The sequence below is a fragment of the Anomaloglossus baeobatrachus genome, chromosome 3 (assembly GCF_048569485.1).
Source record: "Anomaloglossus baeobatrachus isolate aAnoBae1 chromosome 3, aAnoBae1.hap1, whole genome shotgun sequence".
Lineage (NCBI taxonomy): Eukaryota > Metazoa > Chordata > Amphibia > Anura > Aromobatidae > Anomaloglossus > Anomaloglossus baeobatrachus.
Genome location: NC_134355.1, coordinates 470,835,033 through 470,860,867, shown reverse-complemented (window position 1 = coordinate 470,860,867; position 25,835 = coordinate 470,835,033). Strand labels below are relative to the sequence as shown.

The 25,835-nt window shown below is 45.0% G+C and overlaps 1 protein-coding gene across 1 annotated transcript in view; it reads right to left on the bottom strand.

Moving 5' to 3' along the window:
• Nucleotides 1–1,946: 1,946 nt before the first annotated feature.
• Nucleotides 1,947–25,835, bottom strand: part of CCDC39 (coiled-coil domain 39 molecular ruler complex subunit) — a 137,712-nt gene continuing 113,823 nt past the window's right edge. The window contains exons 17-20 of the mRNA XM_075338542.1: nt 25,660–25,800; nt 14,278–14,457; nt 7,453–7,535; nt 1,947–2,994 (exon numbers count right to left, since the gene is read on the bottom strand). Of these exons, the coding sequence (XP_075194657.1) occupies nt 2,835–2,994; nt 7,453–7,535; nt 14,278–14,457; nt 25,660–25,800 (564 nt within the window). The 3' untranslated portion in view covers nt 1,947–2,834. The remainder of the gene's footprint in view (nt 2,995–7,452; nt 7,536–14,277; nt 14,458–25,659; nt 25,801–25,835) is intronic.

The following is a 25,835-nucleotide window of genomic DNA, read 5'->3' as shown; positions in this document are numbered from 1 at the left end:
AGGACAGAGCATCCACCATATCCGCGGTTCACATCCCAGGCGTAGAAAACTGGGAAGCAGACTTCCTCAGTCGCCAGGGCATGGACGCAGGGGAATGGTCCCTTCACCCGGACGTGTTTCAGGAAATCTGTCGCCGCTGGGGAGTGCCGGACGTCGACCTAATGGCATCCCGGCACAACAACAAGGTCCCGGCATTCATGGCGAGGTCGCGCGATCAAAGAGCTCTGGCGGCAGACGCCTTGGTTCAAGATTGGTCGCAGTTTCAGCTCCCATACGTGTTTCCGCCTCTGGCGCTCTTGCCCAGAGTGCTACGCAAGATCAGATCCGAGTGCAGCCGCATCATACTCGTCGCTCCAGACTGGCCGAGGAGGTCGTGGTATCCGGATCTGTGGCATCTCACGATCGGTCGACCGTGGTCACTGCCAGACCGACCAGACTTACTGTCCCAAGGGCCGTTTTTCCATCAGAATTCTGCGGCCCTGAACCTGACTGTGTGGCCATTGAGTCCTGGATCCTAGCATCTGCAGGATTATCTCAAGGAGTCGTTGCCACAATGAGACAAGCTAGAAAGTCGAATTCGGCTAAGATCTACCACAGAACGTGGAAGATTTTCTTATCCTGGTGCTCTGCTCAGGGAGTGTCTCCCTGGCCATTTGCATTGCCCAAGTTTCTTTCCTTCCTGCAATCGGGGTTAGAAAAGGGCTTGTCGCTCAGCTCCCTTAAAGGGCAAGTTTCGGCACTATCCGTGTTTTTTCAGAAGCGTCTAGCACGTCTTTCTAAGGTGCGCACGTTCCTGCAGGGGGTCTGTCATATTGTGCCCCCGTACAAGCGGCCGTTAGATCCATGGGATCTGAACAGGGTACTAGTTGCTCTCCAGAAGCCGCCCTTCGAGCCTCTGAAGGAAGTTTCCTTTTCTCGGCTGTCACAGAAAGTGGCGTTTCTTGTTGCGATCACATCGCTTCGGCGAGTGTCTGAGCTGGCAGCTCTGTCATCCAAGGCTCCCTTCCTGGTGTTCCACCAGGACAAGGTAGTGCTGCGCCCTATTCCGGAGTTTCTCCCTAAGGTCGTATCCTCTTTTCATCTTAATCAGGATATATCCTTGCCTTCTTTTTGTCCTCATCCGGTTCACCGGTATGAAAAGGACTTACGTTTGCTAGATCTGGTGAGAGCACTCAGAATCTACATTTCCCGCACGGCGCCCATGCGCCGTGCCGATGCACTTTTTGTCCTTGTCGCTGGTCCGCGCAAGGGGTTGCAGGCTTCTAAAGCCACCCTGGCTCGATGGATCAAAGAACCAATTCTAGAGGCCTACCGTTCTGCGGGGCTTCCGGTTCCTTCAGGGCTAAAAGCCCACTCAACCAGAGCCGTGGGTGCGTCCTGGGCATTACGTCACCAGGCTTCGGCTCAACAGGTGTGCCAGGCAGCTACCTGGTCCAGTCTGCACACTTTCACCAAGCATTATCAGGTGCATACCTATGCTTCGGCGGATGCCAGCTTAGGTAGAAGAGTCCTGCAGGCGGCAGTGACACCCCCGTAGGGGAGGGCTGTTTTGCAGCTCTAACATGAGGTATTTCTTTACCCACCCAGGGACAGCTTTTGGACGTCCCAATCGTCTGGGTCTCCCAATAGAGCGCTGAAGAAGAAGGGAATTTTGTTACTTACCGTAAATTCCTTTTCTTCTAGCTCTTATTGGGAGACCCAGCACCCGCCCTGTTGTCCTTCGGGATGTTTTTTTGTTGTTTGCGGGTACACATGTTGTTCATGTTGAACGGTTTTTCAGTTCTCCGATGTTATTCGGAGTTAATTTGTTTAAACCAGTTATTGGCTTCCTCCTTCTTGCTTTGGCACTAAAACTGGAGAACCCGTGATACCACGGGGGGGGTATAGCCAGAGGGGGAGGGGCCTTGCACTTTTAGTGTAGTGCTTTGTGTGGCCTCCAGAGGGCAGTAGCTATACCCCAATCGTCTGGGTCTCCCAATAAGAGCTAGAAGAAAAGGAATTTACGGTAAGTAACAAAATTCCCTTCTTTACCAGCAGGAGACTATCACTTCTGGACCTCAATTCTCAGCTATCCAGATAAATGAAGTTTGGCTAATCTAAGCTAATGTAATTAGCCAGTTCACAATAGATTTATTCAATAGCTGTTTTTTATTTTTGCTTCTTTTTTTTGTGACTGCTTTTATAATTTTGTGAGAAATTGAGTCTGCATATTTTGCTCCTTGCTAGAACGCTTCTGCTCTGTGCTTGTAACTTCAAAGCTTCACTTCAACTGTTTTTCTTTATATTAAATTCTCTGCTGGAGGGATGTTTTAAATCTAAGACCCCTGACCCCTGTCTCATAAAAGCCTTCCTGCGGCTTCATCTTCTCACCAGCGCTAATGTGAGTCTTCTCCGGCAATTTGTGACTTGCCAACAGCTCCAATGTTTCATGGAGCGCGCTGGAGGTCACAAATCAATACAAGTCTATGAAAGTACCGTCCTTGCTCTAATAGACTTGTATTGAGCTCTTGTGATGTAACACAACTTCTGTCCAATCAGACGTCATGGGCACAAGATGGCGGTGTGGGACCGGAGCAATGAAATTAAATGTCCATAGCCGGACAGGAGACCTAGATTTAAATCACTACTCCAGTGATCGGAGGAAAAAAAAAATTAAGTGCTGCTTTGAAGCCAGAAGACTGATATACTTTTTCAGTCCAAAATGATTATACTAAATTGAGGAATATAGAGAATTGGGAGGGGGGGAGGGGGTCACCGCATCGGCCTTTTATACCACAGTACACAAATCAATAAGATTAAGCAACGTGGAAATTGATATTTTTTTCTTTGCACTTCTACTTTGAGCTTCTTTGGCTGCTCCCTCTGCTTGATGCCTTAGAGCTGCGAGCTGTTGAAGATGCACTTGATGGTGGAGAGCCCGCAGGAAGATTAAGTTGGACTACGTTTACTCTCGATGATGGAAGAGAGCTTGTTGAAGCTCTTGAAGAAGTTGACCTGCAAATGGAGTAAATAAATGCACATATCAGAATTAATTATGAATAGTTAAAATTATTAAATCACATTTAAATGAGCCGTCTCAATGAAAAAAAAATGCTTAAAATTGCAAAGGACTTATAAAAACAACATAGTCACTTACCACTATCCCTTTCTCTGTTAATCCCTTCAACCCCAGCCTGTTTTCACTTTCCTGACCAGGCCAATTTTTCCAATTCTGACCGGTGTCACTTTGTGGTAATAACTCAGGCATGCTTTAAAGGGAACCTGTCACTGCTCTTGACCTATAAGCTTCAGCCACCACCACCACCGGGCTCTTATATAAAGCATTCTAACATATGTTATACCCCAGAGGCCGGGGGTATAACATAAAAAACACTTTATAATACTTACCTAATGACCGCTGCGGTGGGCCTTATGGGCGTGTCCGGTGCCGGCACCACCTCTTTCGGCAATCTTCGTCATGTTTCTGAAGCCTGGGTGCATGACGCGGCTGCGTCATACACTCGCCGGTCCTGTGCAGGTGCACAATACTTTGATCTGCCCTGCTCAGGGCACATCAAAGTGCGCCTGCTCAGGACCTGAATGCCGGCGAGTGTGTATGATGTCGGATCCGTCATGCACCGCGGCTAGAGAAGGAGCACAAAGATGGACAAAAGAGGCACCAAACAGAGGAGACGCCCGTAAGGCCCACCGCGCGACCGTTGGGTAAGTATTATAAACTGTTTTTTATGTTAAACCACCACCGGGCTCTTATATACAGCATGTTAGAATGCTGTATATAAGAGCCCGGTGGTGGTGGCCGCAGCTTATACGCCAAAAAAGTGGTGACAGGTTTCCTTTAATATATTCCAATAATTCTGAGATTGTGGTTTTCATGAAACGTTGTACTTCTGTGTGATTCCCTAAGTGGGATTTCTAAGTGGGCAATCAGAAATATTCCAAAAATGTCCCAGAAGTGGCCAGAAGGTGAGCGAAACCTCTTTCACTTTGTCTTTTGCTTGCATTCTCCCCCCCCCCCTTTTATTCACATTTGTAAACTTTATTCTCACTATGTTCACCTATGCCCTCACAGTCTTTGCCCCTCTCCTTCTCACTCTCCTTCGCTATCCCCAAACCCCAGCACTCTCCAAACAAATATTTATCTCCCCTTCCCTCTTACCTCCCCACCTGTCCACATCTACTGACCTGCTCCTAAATCTCAGATCTCTTTTAATAACACGCAAACCACGCCGTCCACTCTCCTTCTCCCACCTGCTCTCCCTTTCTCTACTTCTCACTGCTGGTGACATATCTTCTGGACCCCCACAGATGAGACACTCCTCTTTATCACCCCCACCTATCGCTCCCCACCTAGTAGTAACTACCGCAACCTCTCCAATATAAAATCCATTCACCCTCTCTCTGGAGCACTCTGGAATGCCCGTTCTGTCTGTAATAAACTGCATGTCATTCACGATCTCTTTACCTCTAGCAATCTATCCTTTCTGGGCCTCACTGAAACATGGCTGACACCCTCCAACACTGCCTCCCCTGCTGCGCTGTGCTACGGTGGCCTTCACTTCACCCACACTCCTCGCCCTGGCAATAGACAGGGTGGAGGAGTGGGCCTCCTTCTAACAACTGCAGCTTTAACCCAATCCCACCTCTACCCTATCTTGTCCTGCCTTCCTTTGAAGTGCACGCTGTCCGCATCTATTCTCCCTCCAAACTCCAAGTGGCTGTCATATACAGACCCCCGGGCCCAACAACTACCTTTATCGACCAGTTCTCTGCCTGGCTTCCACACTTTCTCTCTGCTGACATTCCCACTATCATCATGGGTAACTTCAACATCCCCTCTGACACCCGCCAGTCAGCTGCTTCCAAACTCCTCTCCCTCGCTTCATCTTTTGGTCTAACTCAGTGGTCCGCCTCTGTCACCCATAAAGATGGACACACACTAGACCTTATCTTCACCCGTCTCTGTTCTCTATCTAACGTCACAACCTCCCCTCTCTCCTTATCCGACCACCATCTACTGACTTTTTCAGCCCTGTCCTCCTCACCTGCCCCCCCCCCCCTGTTCAGCACCTAGCACACCCCGCAGAAACCTTGCACACATCAACATACACACCCTTTCAGACTCTATCCTACCTCTGTCCTCCATATCTTCACTCCACGACACAAACGGTGCTATCAGTTTTTACAACGCCACTCACATCAGCTATTGATTCAGTCGCTCCCCTTGTACACGGCAGCGTGAGACGAATCAATAGACAGCCCTGGCACAACAGCCTCACTACGGCAAGTGTCTAGGGCTACAGAGCGGCGCTGGAAGAAAATGCACTCCCAGGAAAAGTTCACCACATTCAAAAATGCGATTCATACATTTCGCTTGGCCCTCACCTCCGCTAAACAGGATTATTTCAGAAACCTCATATCCTCTTTAACACACAACCCCAAACAGCTATTTAATACTTTTAATTCCCTTCTTCGCCCACCGCTGCCCCCTCCAACCTCCCTCATCTTCGCAGAAGAATTTACTACACATTTGAAAGAAAAGATCGACCAAACCAGACAAGTCTTTTCTGCTCAACCACCACAACCCCCTCATCTTCTCTCAAAAGCGCACTTCACAACCTGCGCACTTGACCCCATCCCATCCCACCTCCTCCGCAACCTCACCGCTATGCTTATTCCAGCCTTAACCCATCTCTTCAACCTATCTTTAACAACTGGTATCTTCCCTTCTGCCTTTTTAAACATGCAGTCACACCCATCCTAAAGAAACCTTCCCTTGACCCAACCTCTGCTGCCAGCTATCGCCCCATATCACTACTCCCATTTGCCTCAAAACTCCTGGAACAGCATGTCCATGCTGAACTTTCCTCCCACCTCTCCTCTAACTCTCTCTTTGACAACCTACAGTCCGGCTTCCGTCCACATCATTCCACTGAAACTGCCCTGACTAAAATCACAAATGAATGACTTACTGCCAAAGCTAACAACCACTTCTCTATACTCCTACTTCTAGACCTGTCCTCAGCCTTTGACACTGTCGACCACTCCCTGCTACTACAGATCCTCTCTTCCCTTGGTGTCAGAGACCTCACCCTCTCTTGGATCTCTTCAGAACCTCTCCAACCGCACTTTTAGTGTCTCCCACTCCCACACAACCTCTTCATCCCGCCATCTCTCTGTTGGCATCCCTCAAGGGTCTGTCCTGGGACCCTTACTCTTTTCCATCTATACATTTGGCCTGGGACAACTCAAAGTACCACGGCTTCCAGTACCACCTATATGCCGATGGCACTTAGATCTACCTCTCTGGTCCAGATGTCACTTCTCTGCTGTCCAGAATCCCAGAGTGTCTATCGGCTATATCTTCCTTCTTTTCCTCTCGCTTCCTAAAACTCAATGTGGCCAAAACGAACTGATCATCTTTCCTCCATCTCGCCTACACCCTCTACCTGATCTACCTTTTACAATCGATAACCTCACGCTCCCCCCAGCACACAAAGTTCGGTGCCTCGGAGTGACGTTTGACTCTGCCTTGTCCTTCATACCACACATCCAATCCCTGACCACCTCCTGCCGTCTTCAACTCAAAAATATTTCCAGAATCCGCCCTTTCCTCAATTCCCAATCTACAAAAATGCTAGTGCATGCCCTCATAATCTCCCGCCTCGACTACTGCAACATCCTCCTCTGTGGTCTCCCTGCTTACACGCTCGCCCCTCTCCAGTCCATCCTTAATTCTGCTGCCGAATGATCCACCTCTCTCCGCAATACCACCCTGCTTCTCCTCTCTGCAAATCCCTCCATTGGCTCCCAATCTTCCACCGTATCCAATTCAAATTACTAACACTGACCTACAAAGCCATCCATAATCTATCTCCTCCATATATCTCTGAACTAATTTCTCACTACTCTCCAAAACGCAATCTCCGATCCTCCCAAGATCTCCTTCTCTCCTCTCTCATTCGCTCCTCACGCAACCGACTCAAAGACTTCTCCCGAGCATCCCCAGTCTCCTGGAACTCGCTGCCTCAACATGTCAGACGATCTACTACACTTGCAAACTTCAAACAGAACTTGAAAACTCATCTGTTCAGAAATGCCTATAACCTTCAATGACCTCACTGCTTCACCACCACCGTGCGCAGCTGCCGCCCCACCACCGTGCGCAGCTGCCGCCCCACCACCGTGCGCAGCTGCCGCCCCACCACCGTGCGAAGCTGCCGCCCCACCACCGTGCGGAGCTGCCGCCCAACCTACACCCCACCTACTGTCTCCTCCCCAAAATCCTATAGAATGTAAGCCCGCAAGGGCAGGGCCCTCTTCCCTCTGTACTAGTCTGTCTATTGCAACGTATATATGTATTCTGTATGTAACCCCCTTCTCATGTACAGCACCATGGAATCAATGGTGCTCTATAAATAAATAATAATAACCATTGATTAACTGTTTACTTACCGGACAGATGATACTGAACTTCGTATGGAACCTGATCTTGAGCTTCCTGGTGTTGAAGTCCCGGTGGGTATTTGTAAACCAAACTAAAACAAAGCATTGTATATGTAAATTAGCTTTTATATAGCTATCGATTCTAGGTTGTACAGTGATGAGCAAAAGGATAACAATGTTTTGAACTTTTGACTTTTAGGTTCCATATCTCACCACACAACATCTTTTGCGCATGAGACAACATTAATTTTATAGACAATATTCTTGGTTATCTCCCTCTATTGCTTGTGAGGTAGGCTTTGAAGGCAATTTAAATAAAACGTCCAGGCTGCTTTATTAAAACTCCATAAAGCATGCTGTCAATACAGAAAATAAATGGCCTTTCAATGCAAGAAAAACAGGATACATAGTGCTAACAATGGCACTTTAGTGATAGTCCAGTATACAAGTCTTAGCATGGAGACTATATACAGGAGGCCTTCTTACCTCCATAAATAGATACCTAACGATACACCTGGACTTCCTTATATTCACCATACCACGCCCTGGGTTGAGGATATGTGAGCAGCCAGTCCTACCCTTCTCTATGACTGCTTATAAATAAGGCCCTTGCCATGCCCTTTAAACACTCTCAATACTATACGTACTGGATCTTGCTTTTGGACTTACGTCACTGAAGATTACCTCTGTGATACATACCTTCCCTCCATGACTTGTTCGGTGGCCATGTTGCACTCACTATATAGTTTCCTAATGGCTTATATAGTTCTCTAATGAACATGGCAGATATATATTTTTTTTAAGCTCTTTGACAACTGCTCTAAATAATCTTAATTAATCTTGATTAATAATAACGCAATCGGTAAATGATGCCATTAGCAAGTTTCACTAATTTCAGACTAGTGTGAATAATGTAATATGGCAATACACATTTGTGTCAGCTGAACCAACTGACAACAAATATGGGGGTGTTTTCGCATCTTTCAGATGTTGGGGCATAAAAGAATAAGACTGCTGGATTTCAACATGACTAATCCTTTCTTCTGAAGGAAACTAAGCCGCTATCAGGAGTTTGGCCACAGCTGTCGCCCCTCTTCCCAACCAGAATACAATCATGCTGAGCGGAATCCTATGTGCAAATGTATAAAACGGGGGCAAGGGTTGAATAAACATATACAGCAATCTGAAGTGTATGGCCACCTTAAGAGACTACATCTTTTTTACTGCAGGTGACAAGTCATTAACCCCTTAGAGCAAAATAACATACATGTACATTAGTAATAGCATCACCATGTGAGGATAGGCTCATCTGAGCTTTCTCTACCATTTAAGTGATGCTATTAATCTCTGACAGTGGCCTAAAATAGTGTAATTGTCGGAGCACGTGCACTGGCTTCTATCAGTCCCTCGCAACACAATTGCAGGGCACTGATGGCTTTCATAGCAGCCAGGGGCCTGCTGGAGTACCTCATCTCTGCCATCTTTGTACTCCACAAGCTGCGGTTCACAGGAGACCGCAATTTTCACTATACACTGAAATACTGTGGCATTGCAAAATATAGTATAAGTGGTCAAATGCTCACAGGTTCAAGTCCCTTAAGGAGGCTAAAAAATAAAATAAAAGATTTTACAAGAATAAAATAAAAGTGTACAAACCCGAACTGCTGTTGCATTTGTAAAAGTCGGTCAATCAAAATATAAAAATAATCCACTCAGTAAAACCTATAAAGACAAAAAAAAAAACTAAAAACAAACAAAACTGTGGCATTTGGTAAACAGATGTTGGGGGTGCCTAAGGGTTATAATAACACTAAGGCCAGAGTCACACTTGCGTATGACTCGCACGAGTGCAATGTGAGAAAATCTCGCGTTGCACTCGGCCCCATGTTAGACAATGCTGCAGCTCAGATCTGCGAGTTTTTCCTCAGCCCTAAATAGACTGAGGAAAAAATTGCAGCATGCAGCGATGGTCTGCAAGAGCAGTGTCACTCACACCCATACAAGTCTATGGGTACAAGAAAAACATCGGACTGCACTCGGGTGTTATTCAAGTAGAGTGCGATATACGCACAGACTGACAATGGAGGAGATGGGGGGGATTAAACCCTCCCTCTCCTCCACAGCGCCCACCCTCTCCTCCGCAGCTGTGACCCGATTGCAAGATTGGGTCACAGACGCATGATACTCTGCTCACGCTCGCAGCAGAGCCTGAGCCGAGGGTCATTCGCATATCGCATCCATTGCTCTGGCATCAGAAGCGATACACAAGTGTGACCCCCAGCCTAATTAGCGTACTTTCACACTGGTGTGGAAAAAAGTGATCCCATTCCCTTCTAGAAAAGTGAGACAAGTGAAATCCGTTTTGAATTCCGTATGTCATGTACGGGTGCATTTTTTTTTTTTCTCACCTAGCATCCATATGCCACACGTATGACGTGCGTTTTTTTTTCCTCAACAACTATTATTTTATAGTCATTTACAAGATCATTTACAGTTTTCTATACTACAGATTACTAATGTAGCAGTAAAAAAAGACGTCACACGTATGCCACATGGACGGCAAACGGATGTGCACGAGGAGTCAAATGTTTATCTCTAATCTATTGACTTGAATTGACGAGTTCTGTCCAATAGATGAGTGTAATCGCTGCATGCTGCAATGTTTTTCTTCAGTCCAATTTGAGCTGAGGAAAAACTCTCAGGTCTGCTGTGTCTCATTGACTTACATTGGTCGGAGTGCAATGTGATTTTTTTTTTTTTTTCTTTTCTTTTCTCACATTCCACTAGTCCATTTTATATGCCAATATGAGAGGACCCTAAGGGTATGTGCCCATGGTGCTTTTTTTTTCAGCACAAAAAAGTTGCTTTTTTTTGTGCTTTTCATGCTTTCATGCTTTTTTTTTCTTGCTTCTTTTCATGCTTTTTTTTTCATGCTTTTGTGCTTTTTGTCATGCTTTTTTTTCATGCTTTTTTTGTTACTATTGACTGCTTGTTTCAGCTCATTAAAGTTGGATGAGGAAAAAAAAAGGTGTTCTGATGTCATTTCCTTGTTCAACCCATTTTCTTCAATCTCCATTTTGGACTAAAAGTGACAGGAAAATGATGATCTATGAAATCATTTACCGGCGCCGCTATTCACCGGCTCATGCAGGTGAATAGTGGCGCCAGGAATCAGGTGCTCAGAGATCATCGTTGCTATAGTAACCCGCTCATTAGGTTACTATGGCAACAGTGGCAGCGGTGATGTCTTTGCTTACCAACCTGCAGTCTCTGCTCACTCATTGAGTGATTAGATAGCATGGGGAGCAGAAGCGTTCTTTCTCCCCCGTGCTTTCTGATATAACAGAGCTAGATCGGTGACAGAAGACCAGGATTGAGGAGGGGTGAGAGGGAGTAATAAAGATGGAGTCCTTAAGTGTGTCTGTGTATTTATTTCTAATAAAGTATTTTTTCTCTGTGGTGTCTTTTTTTTTTTTTTTTTAACCCTTTATAGGAGATTCTTAATGGCCAGGTCAAACTTGGCCTGACATTAAAAATCTTGGGCTTAATACAAGCTGGTAAAACAAAGCTGGTATTAACCCCTTATTACCTAGCGTGCCACTCGGCACCAGGTCCGCTGGAAGAGTTGTATACAGCGCCAGAAGATGGCGCTTCTATGAAAGCACCATTTTCTTGGGCAGCTGCCGACTGCAATACGCAGCGAAGGGCCCAGAAAGCTTGGGCCACTTAGCGCTGTCGATTCCAGTCCCCAGCTGTCTGGTTGAACTTGGCTGGACACAAAAATTGGACGAAGCCCACGTAATTTTTTTTTTTTTTTTTTTTTTTTTTTTTTTTAATTTTTTGGCAAAAAAACTCAAGAAAAAAGGGCTTCCCTGAATTTTCCATTGCTAGTGAAGGTAACACCAAGCAGTAGGGGTTAGCAGCCAGTAGCTGTTTGATTTACCCTTAGCTAGCAATAGAAAATGCAGCGGAAGCCTTTTTTTTTTTTTTACCCCTAACCCTTTTGGGTTGTGTTTTGGGTTTTTGTTTTTTTTAAATGAATTAAAAAAAAAAAATCGACATGGGCTTCGCCATATATTTCTATGCCAGCCAGGTACAGCAGGCAGGTACAGGCTACCCCCAACCTCCAGCTGCCTATTTGTACCCAGCTGGGAACCAAAAATATAGGGAAGCCCTTTTTTTTAATTATTTCATGAATTTCATAAAATAATTAAAAAAACAAAAACAAAACGTGGGCTTTGCCCAATTATGTGTCCAGCCAGGTACAACTAGGCAGCTGGGGACTGGAATCCGCATACTTTCTGGGCCCCCCTGCTGCAAATTGCAGTCCACAGCCGCCCCAGAAAATGGCGCGTTCATAGGAAGTGCCATCTTCTGGCGCTGTATCCAACTATTCCAGCGACCCTGGTATCGGGTGGCTCGCTGGGTAATAATACAAAGCTGGCCCTAACCCCATTATCAGCTGGCCCTAAACCTGAAACTCATGGTGTCACGCCAATATTAGACATAACCACCATGAATTTCTAGTAACAATATAAAAACACAACACAGAGAAAAATATTTTTATTAGAAATAAAACACAACAGAATTAGTGACTCCATCTTTATTGACCCCCCCCCCCACCTCTGCCGTAATCCTGGGTAGAGGGTCCTACTATGTCCAATCCTGATCCAATATCATCTGAGCGGAAAGCAAACTGGTTTGCCTTCTGATCAGATGATATTGGATTCAGGTCTTTGAACCTGACACAGGTTTAAGGACCTGAATCAGATTACACATCAGCTGATTGTTTAAAAGCCTTTGCAGACTACTGGGTTGCGTCCCATGGGCTCCAGGACCCGCCAGTAATCAGCTGATGCTGTCACCTGATAGCATCATCTGACCGTTTACGTCCAGCGAAGATCAGCTGATTCATCATATGATTGTTAAAAAGCCGGCAGGCATTTCACTGCTGGACATAAACAATCAGCTGCTTACCGGCGGGTCCTGGAGCCCATCGGCTCTCCACTGGGATGAACTCTTTACCTTGTGACGTCAGCGGGGGGTCCCTGTAGAGAGGTGTCGCATAAACAATGGGAGATAAGGAAATAGCTGTTGACCCTGGCTATGTGGCTTTCTTCTATGAGGGAATCTACATAGCCATAGCTTTCTTTTCTACCTAAAAACGCCCAAACGCATGAAATATAAAGCAACTTGGGCATTACAATGCGTTTTTTGCTGCTTTTTTTCCCTGACTCCATAGAAATTAATTGGGGAAAAAAGCAGGAAAAAACGCTAAAACAATTGACGTTGCTTCTTTTTTCAGCAAGAAAAAAAGCAACTGAAAAAGAAGCAACGGGGCTCAGCAAGTCCCGATTCTCATAACTTTTCAGGGATGCATTTTCCTTGCTTTTATTGATTAAAAAAAGCAATGCAAAACGCTAGAAAAAAATGCTATAAAAACGTCCTGTGGGCACAAGGCCTTACACTGATTACGTGTGTGTCTGAAGTTATAAGCCCTTTTGGGAAGCGACTTATGTGCATGTTGCAAACTTCTGTACACTGCTGCAGAATATGTTGCTGCTATAAATACAATGGGAAATATATACAGACGTTCCGCACACTCTTCTTCTCTACAGCCCCACTTTATAATAAGGAGTTGAGTTTACCTGAGACATGGTAGGCTCTAATATGCCTCTAGATATTAATGTTTACCAAAATCGGCGATGGACTAGTTTACTTTACAATATGGTTTTCAAATCTGGACGGATAGCGGAGAATCAAACGGAAACTCATGCAAAAATGTGACCACATACAACCTCCATGCAGATATTGTCCTTAGATTTAAACATGAACTACAATGTTGCAAAGTGGAATACTGGTGAGAGTGGACACACTGCGACATGGGCCGGACTCGCCCTGGAAGGGTGTAACTACTGGGTATTCACTAGAGTCTCTGATGGCGATGATAGGTTCTGCGCTGCCAGTAGTCACCAGATGCAACACCTAGACAGTCCCCAGGACTGCAGCAGCTGAAGAGAGGGTCAGAGACTTTGGTACGAGGTACAGGCGGACAAATGCAAAAGACATGGTCTGACTATCAGGTCAGCGCAGGCAACACAGGTTAAATATTCGTAGCCGACATCAGGAGTAGAGGTGTCGAGAAAAGCGAGTAGACGAGCCAGGTTGGAAAACAGCAGAAACAATAACAGAAAGCACCTTGTAGGAGTCTAGAAGGGAACTGAACAAGAAGTATATATCAAGTGAGCAGTAGTGGGAGGAGCTGCCTAATAAACCCTCTGCTACTTAGGGATAGGTCAGGGCTGCTTTCCATCACTTACCACCAATGCAAGTCACAGGCGTGACACAAGGCAACAGTGCTTTACAACAGAGAAATATTCCCCACTTATTCATCCCATAAAATTATTTGGCCTAAAAGGGACCCTGTCACCTCAAAAAATACTGTTTACCTTCACATATAGCGATAATTTGTAGGTAAATTGAGCGCTAACGCTGACTGGCTGCCTTTCTAAAAGTGTGTCTACCGTGAGCTACCCGCCTCCAGTCATGGGGGTGTGTACAGAGTGGTTACAGTTACTGTTTAACTATACTGTGACCGCTAGGCTGTAGGTACACCCCGGCACTTTGACAGTGGGCTCTGCAGAGCGAGCCATCAATCACTTTCAGTAAGGTGTTCAGCCAGAATTATAGCGCCATTTACCGGCAAATTAGCCCATTATATGCAGGTAAATAGAGGGGGTTTTTTTTCCAAAGTTGACAGGTTTCCTTTAATTGGGGGACGTTTCTGTTTGACATAGATGATAAAGCATAGTAATTTAACAACAATATACTGACCTGGTGAAAGTACATCTGTAAAGGTTCATTGAGCTCGGGGTGTTCATCCATTGCTCGGGTCAGCATCTTATTGATGGATTTGTTAAAGTCTCTCAGCTCACGAACATTAATATCACATTCATCTTGAGTTTCTCCTTTGCTTTTCTTTGCAGAACGGATTTCTTTTACCAGCTTGGAACTCTAGTGGATATGAAACATTTTGTCAACACTGTTAATTGTCCAGGCCAACAATTTTTTTTTTACTTTAGATGTATTCATTTTTTATTACATAAATTGAATTGGTCTAGAGTTGAGTGAGTACCTATTTGTACTCGCTATACTCATAACGAGTACTAATACTCGTGTATTCATTCCGAATAGCGTGTGCAATGCAAGTCAATGGGGAAAAACTCAAAGTAATGAGTATTAGACTATTCGTTATGAGTATAGTGAGTACAAATAGTTAGGTACTCGCTCAACTATAAATTGGTCACTTTAGTTGGAATCTCATATATAAAGTGATCTGTAGTTGTATGTACAATGCAGAAAAATTATGTAGCTTGTATATTGTGGCTGCAATGCAAACATAACACAAAATGCTACAGCACTCTCGAAACATTGTACATATAAAAGTGGTGGACAATAGCTTTCGTACTCCTACCCCTAACGTTAGAAATCGCGTCATGTATTATAATGTTTTGTGTCTTTTGTACATCTTGTGTTTTTTGTAGGTATTGTATTATGTGAATGATATTGTTATGTGATGTTTGCTTGTGTACTGTATAGTAATGTGTAAGGTATAACGTCTGGCAGTGATAATGTTAATGTGATGTTTGTAAGGAAATTCTGCACAGCAATAGACAGCAGTGTCAGAGACAGATAAGTGTTGGGACTATTGCATCCTGGGAGGGCTCAAGTGAAGGGGAAAGTGACAATTCAATCCAGAAGAGTCAGTGAAGATATAGTGAGCAAAAGTGACAGACTTGTAGTTGGTCAGTCGTAAATGTCACAAACAGTAAGTGGTTTGTGGCAAAGAAAGCGAGGGGACGGAAGGCAAGATGGTGTGAATCGCAAATGTTAACAGAGATACAGGGTGTGACCACTGTTTAGACATCTAAGGGGAAAACGTTTCTCCTTGTGGAGACTGACAAACCAATCTGGCTGTCAGTGGTGAGGAGTCATATAGCTGCAATGCTCCTCCGGGTAATATTCAAATTGTCTCTTCATGGAGGAAGGAGACGAACTCTAGTGCCACCTATTGGAAGAAGCAATCCTAAAAGTCAAAAGTGGCCCTTTAGGCCTGTTTCACACATCCGGCATTTTGGCGGATTGCCGTATCCGGCACACTCCAGTACGGTGTAATACAGTAAAATGGCACCGCGGCAACCTGACATGACATGCATGTGACCGGAGCTTACCGCAATGCCATTGTAAAGTATTAACACTATACTGGAGTGTGACGGATCCGGCAATCCGGCGAAAAGCCGGATGTGTGAAACGACCCTTAACGAGCCTTTTCATATGACTAATGATTTATGCCAGATCAGAACCTTAATTTGGAGACAGTGTTTGGGGATGATTGTGCCTCGTCAGTGCAAAGTATACGATCTGATCTGGCTGTATGAGAAGCTCTACTGAGGTCTAAGGGGAAACGATTTTGACATGAAACCGTTACTTGAACAGAGTGGCCCAGACAATAAAAGCTGGAGGACAGAACCCTAGCAGCCAGGCCTCTTAACTGTCAAGGTACCGGGAGATCTCTTCGGTGCAGCACTCTAGTGGCCGTCAAGGTACCAGGTGGACTTTAACTGGTGTGTGAATGTAGTCAACCAACTGAGTGGTCAGGGTCGGGTTATTATCGGACCCTTAAGGAGACTGCACATGAGACTGCTGGAGAGGAAGGTGATCGTCATGATGTATGCAGTTAAGCTGGACTGGGATGCGCTGGGACTCAGGATGAGTTAGATCAGGAGCAACCCAGAGGGAAGTTGAACTGTGTCTGATAATGTGTAACGTTAATGCGCTGGAATATATGGGCCCTCTATCTGGAACATGAAGTTGCAACAGAGCATTAAACCATACAGTAAAGAGTTGTGGTTTAAACTGAACTGTTGGTCTCCTTGTGAGTCGTCATCCGGTTCTGGCCAGCCTACACCAGTGGCACTATGCGGACTACATGAGTTCCCAGCACACATGGTCAGAACCAGTAATTTCATGTTGCATTTCGGGGCATCCGGAGTTAATCCCTCGCCCATGACTACCGCCCTGTGCTACACTACAGAAACGTGAAGTTACAAATGTTAAATCTCTTTGGTACATTTTCATCAAAGTGTAGCCACCTGCCAGAGACAAGGTGACCACTTTCAGATGGGATCCAATAGTAAAAATTAAACCATACATTTACTTGTGCCAAGGCTTCAAATTCATTTAGGGAAAGTAGAATCTAGCTATGCTCAGTTCTAATTAAAATAAGGAAAGATCTGAGGATAGGATGCAAGATCAAAATAAAGATAGCAACTCCCCTATCTTCTTAAGGTATAATTTAGAAAAACAAGAGAGGCCAGCACTTTCTATAGTATCAAATGAATGTATGCTGTGGTTACAATGTGAGAAGATGTATATCCTAAAAAGTGGGCCTACAGCAGAAGTACTAGAGGAAAGATGAAGTGCCAAGTAGGTTGGTAGCGGGACCTGTAAGTCATTCTCCCCCCAGTACGAGATTTTCAGTTTGTCCTTATTAAAGTGTTATTCCTCAAAAAATATTACCTATACATGTGTGTGGATTTCCTCCAGGTACTCTGGTTTCATCTCACATTCCAAAGACATACTTGATATGAACTTTAGGTTATAAGAGCAAATAAGGATAGAGATAACAATGCCTGTAAACGACTGCATGTTAGCACTATATAAATAAATACTGAAAAAACCCAGCGATTCAGACATAAGGGCTCTGAAACCCTGAGAATGGGGCTATGGAGCCCCATCCTTAAAGGGGTGGTTCACCCATATTTTTTATTGTCTAGTTCGATATTCTATTGAGACACAATGTTTCTCTCAAATACCTTGTGTTGGCAATAGTGCCTGTGAGAGGCGCTATTGCAGACAGCTGTTCCTGCTCCAGTGACGTCCCCGTCAAGTGCTGCACACGTCACATCCGTGCAGCCGGCTGCATTCTTCCACACTCACTGAGCTGTGAACGGTGTTTCACCGCTGTCACTGCCCATCTTCTCCCTCCTCCCTCACAGCACAGAGTGTCGCGTCTCTTGCTTGCAGCGTTCTGCTATGAGGGAGGAGGGAGCAGACGGGCTGTTATAAGTGATGAAACACCGCCCACAGCTCTGTGAGTCTGGAAGAATGCAAACAGCTGCACGGATGTGACGTGTGCGGCACTTGACTGTGACGGCACTGGAGCGGGAACAGCGGTCTGCAGTAGCGCCTCTCACAGGCACTATTGCCAACACAAGGTATTTGAGAGAAACATTGTTTCTCAATATAATATCAAACTAGACAATAAAAAATATGGGTGAACCACCCTTTTAATGGAGTGGACATGTGCATGCTGCACCTCCAGAATTCTCCAGCATCCTCGTAAACAAAGGATGGAGCAGAGGCCGAGTATGCTCATTCCACTCTATTTAGCTTTGGGGCTGTACACCCTCGATCTTTGGATTGCTGAGGGTCTGGCTGCTAGGACATTGATTTTTTTTTTTTGGGTGGGAATAACCCTTTAAACTAAAGTTAAGCTGCTGTGCTTATTAATGCAGTATACAGTCTTTAGTTAGTGAAAATAGAGTGAGAGAGACAAAAAGCTGTATGTGCTATGTTCAACTTAGGTTTAGGTGTGGAAATGTTTAGTTAGTGGCCAGTAGCCCAAAGTGTTTATTATTAGATTTAATACTGGGAATTTTTCTACTATACATAAGACCGGTTCCTCTCTTACTATTATAAAAGTTCCTCTTGTACCCACCATCTACATTATATCAAAGGGAGTACACCCCTCACATTTTTGTAAATATTTATTATTTATGGGACAATACCTGAAGTTATGACACTTTCATATAATGTAAACTAGTCAGTGTACAGCTTGTATAACAGTGTAAATTTGATGTGCCCTCTATATAACTTAACACATATCAATTAATGTCAAACCACTGCAACAAAAGTAAGCATACTTCTAAAGTGAAAATGGACAAATTGTTCCCAAAGTTTCAATATTTTGTGTGGCTATCATTTTCAAGCACTGCCTTAACTCTCTTGGGCATCAAGTTCAATAGAAATTCACAGAAGCCACTGGAATCCTCTTCCACTAATCCATGACAACATGATGGACCTAGTGGATGTTAAAGAGCTTGTGCTCCTCCACCTTCCGTTTGAGGATGTACAATAGATACTCAATAGGGTTTACATCTGGAGACATGCTTGGCCAGTCCAGCACCCTTACCCTGTTTCTTTAGCAAGGCAGTGGTCGCCTTGGAGGTGTTTAGGGTCGTTATCTTGTTGGAATACTGCCCTGCGGCTCAGTTTTTGAAGGTAAGGGATTATGCTCTGCTTCAGTATGTCATAGTACATGTTGGCATTTATGGTTCCCTCAATGAACTGTAGCGTCCCACAACCAGCAGCACTCATGCAGTCCCAAATCATGATGCTCCCACCACCATGCTTGACTGTGGGCAACACACTTGTTTTTGTACTCCTCACCTGCTTGCCGCCACTCATGCTTGACACCATCTGAACCAAGTAAGTTTATTTTGGTTTCATCAGACCACAGGACATAGTTCCAGTAATCTTGTCTTCAGCAAACTGTTTGTGGGCTTTTTTGTGCATCATCATTAGAAGAGGCTTCCTTCTAAAACTACAGCCATGCAGACCAATACGATGCAGTGTGTGGCATATGGTCTGAGCACTGACAGGCTGCCCCACCGCATTAACCTCTGCAGCAATGCTGGCAAACAACCTCTGAATATGATGTTGAGCACGTCCACTCAACTTGTTTGGTCAACCATGGTGAGGCCTATTCCAAAGTGAACTTGTCTTGTTAAGCCACTGCATGGTCTTGGCCTCTATGTTACAGCTTAGTTTCAGGGTGTTGTCAATTTTATTATAACCTAGACCATCTTTATGTAGAGCAACAATTATTTTTTTCAGATGCTCCGAGAATACTTTGCCATGACGAGCTGTCACACGGAGGTTTGCACAAACTTCCTTGACTGTCATGGTGGCGTTGGGTGCTGTTCAGATTGCAGATTCTGACACTCCACCCGATAGTTTCTTTGGTGTCTGGGATCAACACAGGTAGACTCTGGCGTCGGCATACGGTGTGCTGATTCATAGGCAGGCTAGCATAAGTAATCTCTGCTGGTCTGCTTGCTCCTTTGCTTACATCTTGTGGGGAGGTCTATCACATCTACTCCCCTCCTATTTATGCTTTACCCTTTCAATCATGCCAGCTATTGTTCTATGTTGGTCTGTGAGGTGTGGTGTACCAGACTTACTGGTAAAAGATGTGCTCTTTGCTTAGTGCGGTTGTGGAGTTTACTCCTGTTTTGTAGCTTCGTTCATGCTCTTGTTTTTCCTCCTGAACCTCTTAATGTCTTTACCTTTTGTGTGTGAGTACTGTGAGAGTTTTTGTTTTCCCTTGTCAGTCTTTATCTGTGGGTTTTACCACAGTTCTGTCCCATCCCTCCCTGAGGGGAGAGGGAAGGGGAATCAGATTAGAACTGGTCAGGAGCAGGGCCAGGAAAGATACTCTGGCATCTCAGCCATCAGGAGTATCAAAGAAGTTAGGGATAGCATAGGACTCCCTACCTTGAGAGACAACTTAGGAGCCCCAGTTCCCCGCTATCCCATAGTCATCGTGACAGGAGCCATGTTGGAGTTACACACGGTCATACTGGTTATTGTGAGTGATATCAAATTTAACACACCTGCACACCATTCACACCTGAGACGTTGTAACACTAATGAGTCGCATGACACCATGGGGAGAAAATTGCTAATTGGGCACAATTTGGCTATTTTCACGTAGATGTGTACTCACTTTTGCTGTCAGTGGTTTAGACATTAATGGCTGTGTTATTTAGATGAAACTCTAAAATTACATGATTATACAAGCTGTGCACTGACTACTTTAGATTGTATCAAAGTGTGACATCTTCAGTGTTGCCACAAGAAAAGATATAAAATAATTACAAAAATGTGAGGGGTGTACTCACATTTGTGATATACTGTAACCTAGAATATATTGATCCTGTGAGTAAACCTTTAGGCTATGTGCGCACTAGAAAAGTGATTTTTCTCAAGAAAATGTCTTGAGAAACTTCTGGGAGTTGAAGATTACCGCACCTGCGGTAAAAAAAACGCACCAAAACTGCGGGAGAAACGCATGCGTTTTTGCCGCGATTTTGCCGCGGTTTTTCCGCAGGTTGGTCCCTGCGTTTTTTTTATGCTGAACTGCAATAAATAATATAGATAATAGATAATCGATAGGCAGATAATAGATAGAGGGAAAGATGGATAGATGAATAGATAGATGAGAAAGACCTATATAATGTCCCACCCCCCTGCATATTCTAAGCTGGCACCCTTTAGTGACTTTCATGTGGCAAAGGGTGCAAAGCCTTGTATTTAGCCAAAAAATAAATAATTAAAAAAAAAATGACGTGAGGTCCCCCCATCTTTTGTAGCCAGCTAGGGTAAAGCAGATGACTGCAGACCACAGCTGGCAGCTTCACCTTGGCTGGTAATCCAAAACAGAGGGCACCCCATGCTGTTATTTTACATTAAATACATAATTTAAAACAAAAAATGTGGGGTCCCCCCAAATTGGATCACCAGCCAAGGTAAAGCGAACAGCTGGTGTCTGATATTCTCAGACTAGGGAGGTCCACTGTTATTGGACACTCCCCAGCCTAAAAATAGCAGGCTGCAGCCGCCCCAGAAGTGGCGCATCCATTAGACGTGCCAATCCTGGCGCTTCGCCCCAACTCATCCCGTTGCCCTGGTGCGGTGGCAAACGGGGTAATATATGGGGTTGATGCCAGATCTGTAATGTCACCTGGCATCAAGCCCTGGGGTTAGGGATGTCACAGCGTCTATCAGATACCCGACATCACCAACCCAGTCAGTAAGAAATAAAAAATAGACAACAAAAAAAGTTTTATTTGAAAAAACACTCCCCACATTCCCTCTTTCACCAATTTATTGACAAGAACAATCAAATCCGGGTCCGGCGTAATCCAAATGGGGGGGGTCCCACGACGATCCATACCATAGTCACTGTCCCAGTCAATGAAGAACAGAAGGTTCCCCATTGGCTGGGAGAGTAATGCAGTGACCTGAGCTAACATCAATAGGTCAGCCCAGGTCACTGCAGGGGATGATGAGCGCTGCCATCAGGAGGATAGATGAGATCATTACCTGCTGTGATGATCTCCTGCAGTCCTGCCATCAGCGCTGACGTCACTGCCTTCTATGCCCGCCGCGTTCTCAGCAGTATCGCGAGAGCCTGTGACGTCACCGCCAGTGACAGTCTCGGGCCGTGGGCATAGACGGCAGTGACCGCGGTGACGTCAGGAGGCAGATCGTCACAGCAGGTAATGATCTCATCTCACCTCCTGACAGCAGCGCCTGTCATCCCCGCGGCTGCACGCACTGCTGTGTGTCAGTGTCTGCCTGCGCTGCAGGGTGACAAGCTTCTGATACTGCGGGCAGACACTGACACACTGCAGGGCAGGCAGCCGCGGGGCCGGAGCGGGACACAGACTGCACGGGCACCTGGAGGTCACACTGAAGTGCTTCTGTGCGGCGTCCAGGGAGTGTGACGTCTGTGGTTACTTTGCTCCCCTTCCTCTTCTGTCATAATGACATCACTTCCTGCAAACCGCAGGCAGCGATGAACATTACCGCAGGTAAATCGCGGCTATACCGGGGGTATACCGCACATCATTTGCTACCTGCGGTATACCCCCGGAATTTTGAGATTACATTACAATGAATGGAGTGAAATACCGGGGGTATACCGCAGGTACCTGCGGAAAAGAAGTGACATGCACATTTTCTCAAGAAATTTTCTCAAGAAAATCTTCAGAAAGAATTTTCTTGAGAAAAAAACGCAGTGTGCGCACAGCTATTTTTTTTTTCCCATAGGTTTTGCTGGGAAATGTCTGCAGAAAGATCACAAGCATTTCTCAAGAAATTTCCGCAGCAAAACCGTGGGTAAAAATGCCTAGTGCGCACAGGGCCTTATATTGCGTTCTCAACCTGCTCTTTTTAATGACTGAAGACTATGCAACGTCTAACCTAAACAAAGATAGGACTGTAAATGTATGCCCTACGAGATGTTCCTTGTGTGGCACCTTGGTAATGACATACCTTTTTATAGGCTATCAGTTGAACCAGCTGATATTATTTTTCACTAAGTGGCAGGATAATTCCTTTCTAATTACTGATGGATTTTAGTTGGTGCATGACTTTCCACGACTTTATACACTTCCCTTTCTCCATACAGTCAATGCTTTTTTCCTGTGTCATTTCTCAATATTACACGTAACAACTTGTGGACATGTTTGGTTTGATTTCTTTGCCTTTGTGGATTGGATGGGTTGTTACAGACACCTTGTGAGAAATTCATGTCAAAAGAACCTTTAGAAATATAGTTACTTATTAAATTGGTGACATGCTCAATATGTATTTCATCTGGTGGGTGGGTGTGTGTGTGTGTGTGTGTATATATATTATATAATATATATATATATATATATATATATATATATATATATATATATATATATTATACACTTTATTCATAGATAAAATTGCCAGTAAGAGGGGCGGTAAATGACGTATCTCTTAAATGTTCTTTGAATCATGTACCTTTCCTACTAGGCGCAGCACTAGACACAACAGCTTATTTTGCCTGTATCAATCCTTTTATGAATGTTGCAGAGAAGCTACATTATATGTACTGTATGCTAATCATTAGTGATGAGTGAACTTAAACTGTAATATTCGGGGTTTGTATCGGACACCTCATGTTAAAGTTCGGAGTTCTGATGCAGAATAAAGTTTGTTGAATTGAAGAATGACCTCGGCACTTCTGTTTGTGGTGCCCAAGTAGGATACAATCCCTTGGTATGGCATGAAAGAGATACTTGGCACTCAGATTGCTGAACAAAAGCTGAGATTTTTTATTTCTGAAATCCTTACAAAGTCAACAGAGCACAGACGTTTCGATCCTAATACCTCGGACCTTCATGCTGGAGTTCACTTGTGGTTTGTTTCATACACGTTGATAAGGAGCCTGCGGTGTCCACCCTGACACAGCGGAAGATACTAAGAAACTAAGCCAGAAGTGAACTCCAGCATGCACATTGATGAAGGTCTGAGGTATGAGGACCGAAATGTCTGTGCTCTGTTCACTTTGTAAAGATTTCAGAAATAAAAAATCACAGCTTTTGTTCTGCAATCTGAGTGCCAAGTATCTCTTTAATAAAGTTTGTTGAAAGGGTGCAGTGCAGCCAATCAACAACCTTTTCAGCTGTGGGCACTTCCGGAGCAATCTATGGATTGGCCAGCGTACCACATGACCTGACCTGTATAAAGGCCAGATCACGGGTGGTGCTGCCATTCTATTCTAAAGGCCACGTCACACTAAGCAACATCGCTAGCAACATCGCTGCTAAGGAACGACTTTTGTGACATAGCAGCGATGTTGCTAGTGATGTCGCTGTGTGTGACATCCAGCAACAAAATAGGCCCCTGCTGTGAGGTCGTTGTTGCTGAATGTCCTGGACCATTTTTTAGTTGTTGCTCTCCCGCTGTGAAGTACACATCGCTGTATGTGACAGTGAGAGAGCAACAACTGAATGTGCAGGCAGCAGGGAGCCTGCTTCTGCGGACGCTGGTAACCACGGTAAACATGGGGTAACCAAGAAGCCCTTTCCTTGGTTACCCGATATTTACCTTCGTTATCAGCGTCCGCCGCTCTCAGCTGTCAGTGCCGGCTCCCTGCTCACTGCACACGTAGCTGGAGAACACATCGGGTAATTAACCCGATGTGTACTGTGGCTAGGAGTGCAGGGAACAGGGAGCCGGCACTGGCAGTGTGAGAGCGGCGGACGCTGGTAACGAAGGTAAATATCGGGTAACCAAGGTAAGGGCTTCTTGGTTACCCGATGTTTACCATGGTTACCAGCTCCCTGCTGCCTGCACATGTAGCAGAGTACACATCGGGTAATTAACCCGATGTGTACTGTGGCTAGGTGTGCAGGGAGCCAGCGCTAAGCGGTGTGCGCTGGTAACCAAGGTAAATATCGGGTTGGTTACCCGATATTTACCTTAGTTACCAAGCGCAGCATCGCTTCCATGCGTTGCTGCTGGCTGGGGGCTGGTCACTGGTTGCTGGTGAGATCTGCCTATGTGACAGCTCACCAGCAACCCGTGTAGCGACGCTCCAGCGATCCCTGCCAGGTCAGGTTGCTGGTGGGATCGCTGGAGCGTCGCTTAGTGTGACATCTCACCAGCGACCTCCTAGCAACTTACCAGCGATCCCGATCAGGTTGTATCGTTGTTGGGATCGCTGGTAAGTTGTTTAGTGTGACTGGGCCTTAAGCCTAGTGCAGAGTACCCTAATAGAGCTTGGTGCACAGTACCCTAATTGAGCCTTGTCACACATCACCCTAATAGTCTAGTGCAAAGTACCCTAATGTATCCTGGCGCAGGGTGCCCAAACACAACCTGGAGTACTGCAACCTAATACAGCTTGGTGCAGAGTGTGCAGAGTGCCCTAACAAAGCCATGTACACAGTACGCTAATCGAGTCTGCTGCAGAATGCCGTAACAGAGCCTGCTGCACAGTACCCAAATTGAGCCTAGTGTAAAGTGCCCTAACACAGCCCAATGCAGAGTGCCCTAATAGAGCCTGGTGCAGAGTATGTTTTATAGTCCAGCTGATTTCGTGCATGGTCATGTCCCTGCACTAATTTAGCAGCACTCGTATTTTAAATAATATGTGAAATGTTTTGGTCATTCTAACATTATTGGTTTGTTGCCTGTATAGTGAAGTTGAGTCAAAGGTGATGCTTCCTATAAAAGGTAATAGGTGTACTACAAAGAGTGGGGAGCATTCAATACCTTCAATTAGCAATTTGCTGCAATTACATTCTTTTGAAACTGGTCAATGCAGCTTTAAGTAATCCTTTTATATGGACTTGTGTGAGAGTTTTACTTGGAAACATAAAGGTGCTTTCTTAAGATTTGATGTAAAGTTACAAAAGGTAAAAGATTACACATTGGAGCTTTTGTGAACAGAAGTCACTTGAAACAAAACCGATCCTTGTAAGAAATCGCCTCTCTGTCTGTACAGAGCATAAGCCATGTTTCTCCTGCACAATTGTGGACATTAACCTGTTTTATGACTCTCTCCAACTTGTTCTTTTGATCCTCCATCTCTTTGTGAAGCTGTGTAATGCAGGGAAGCATATCATTCACCTTCTCCTGGTACGACGATTCCTCTTTCATCATGCTATCAAACGTGTTTTTCATAATCTGGAATAAAGTAACAGTTTCTTTCTAGATCATAT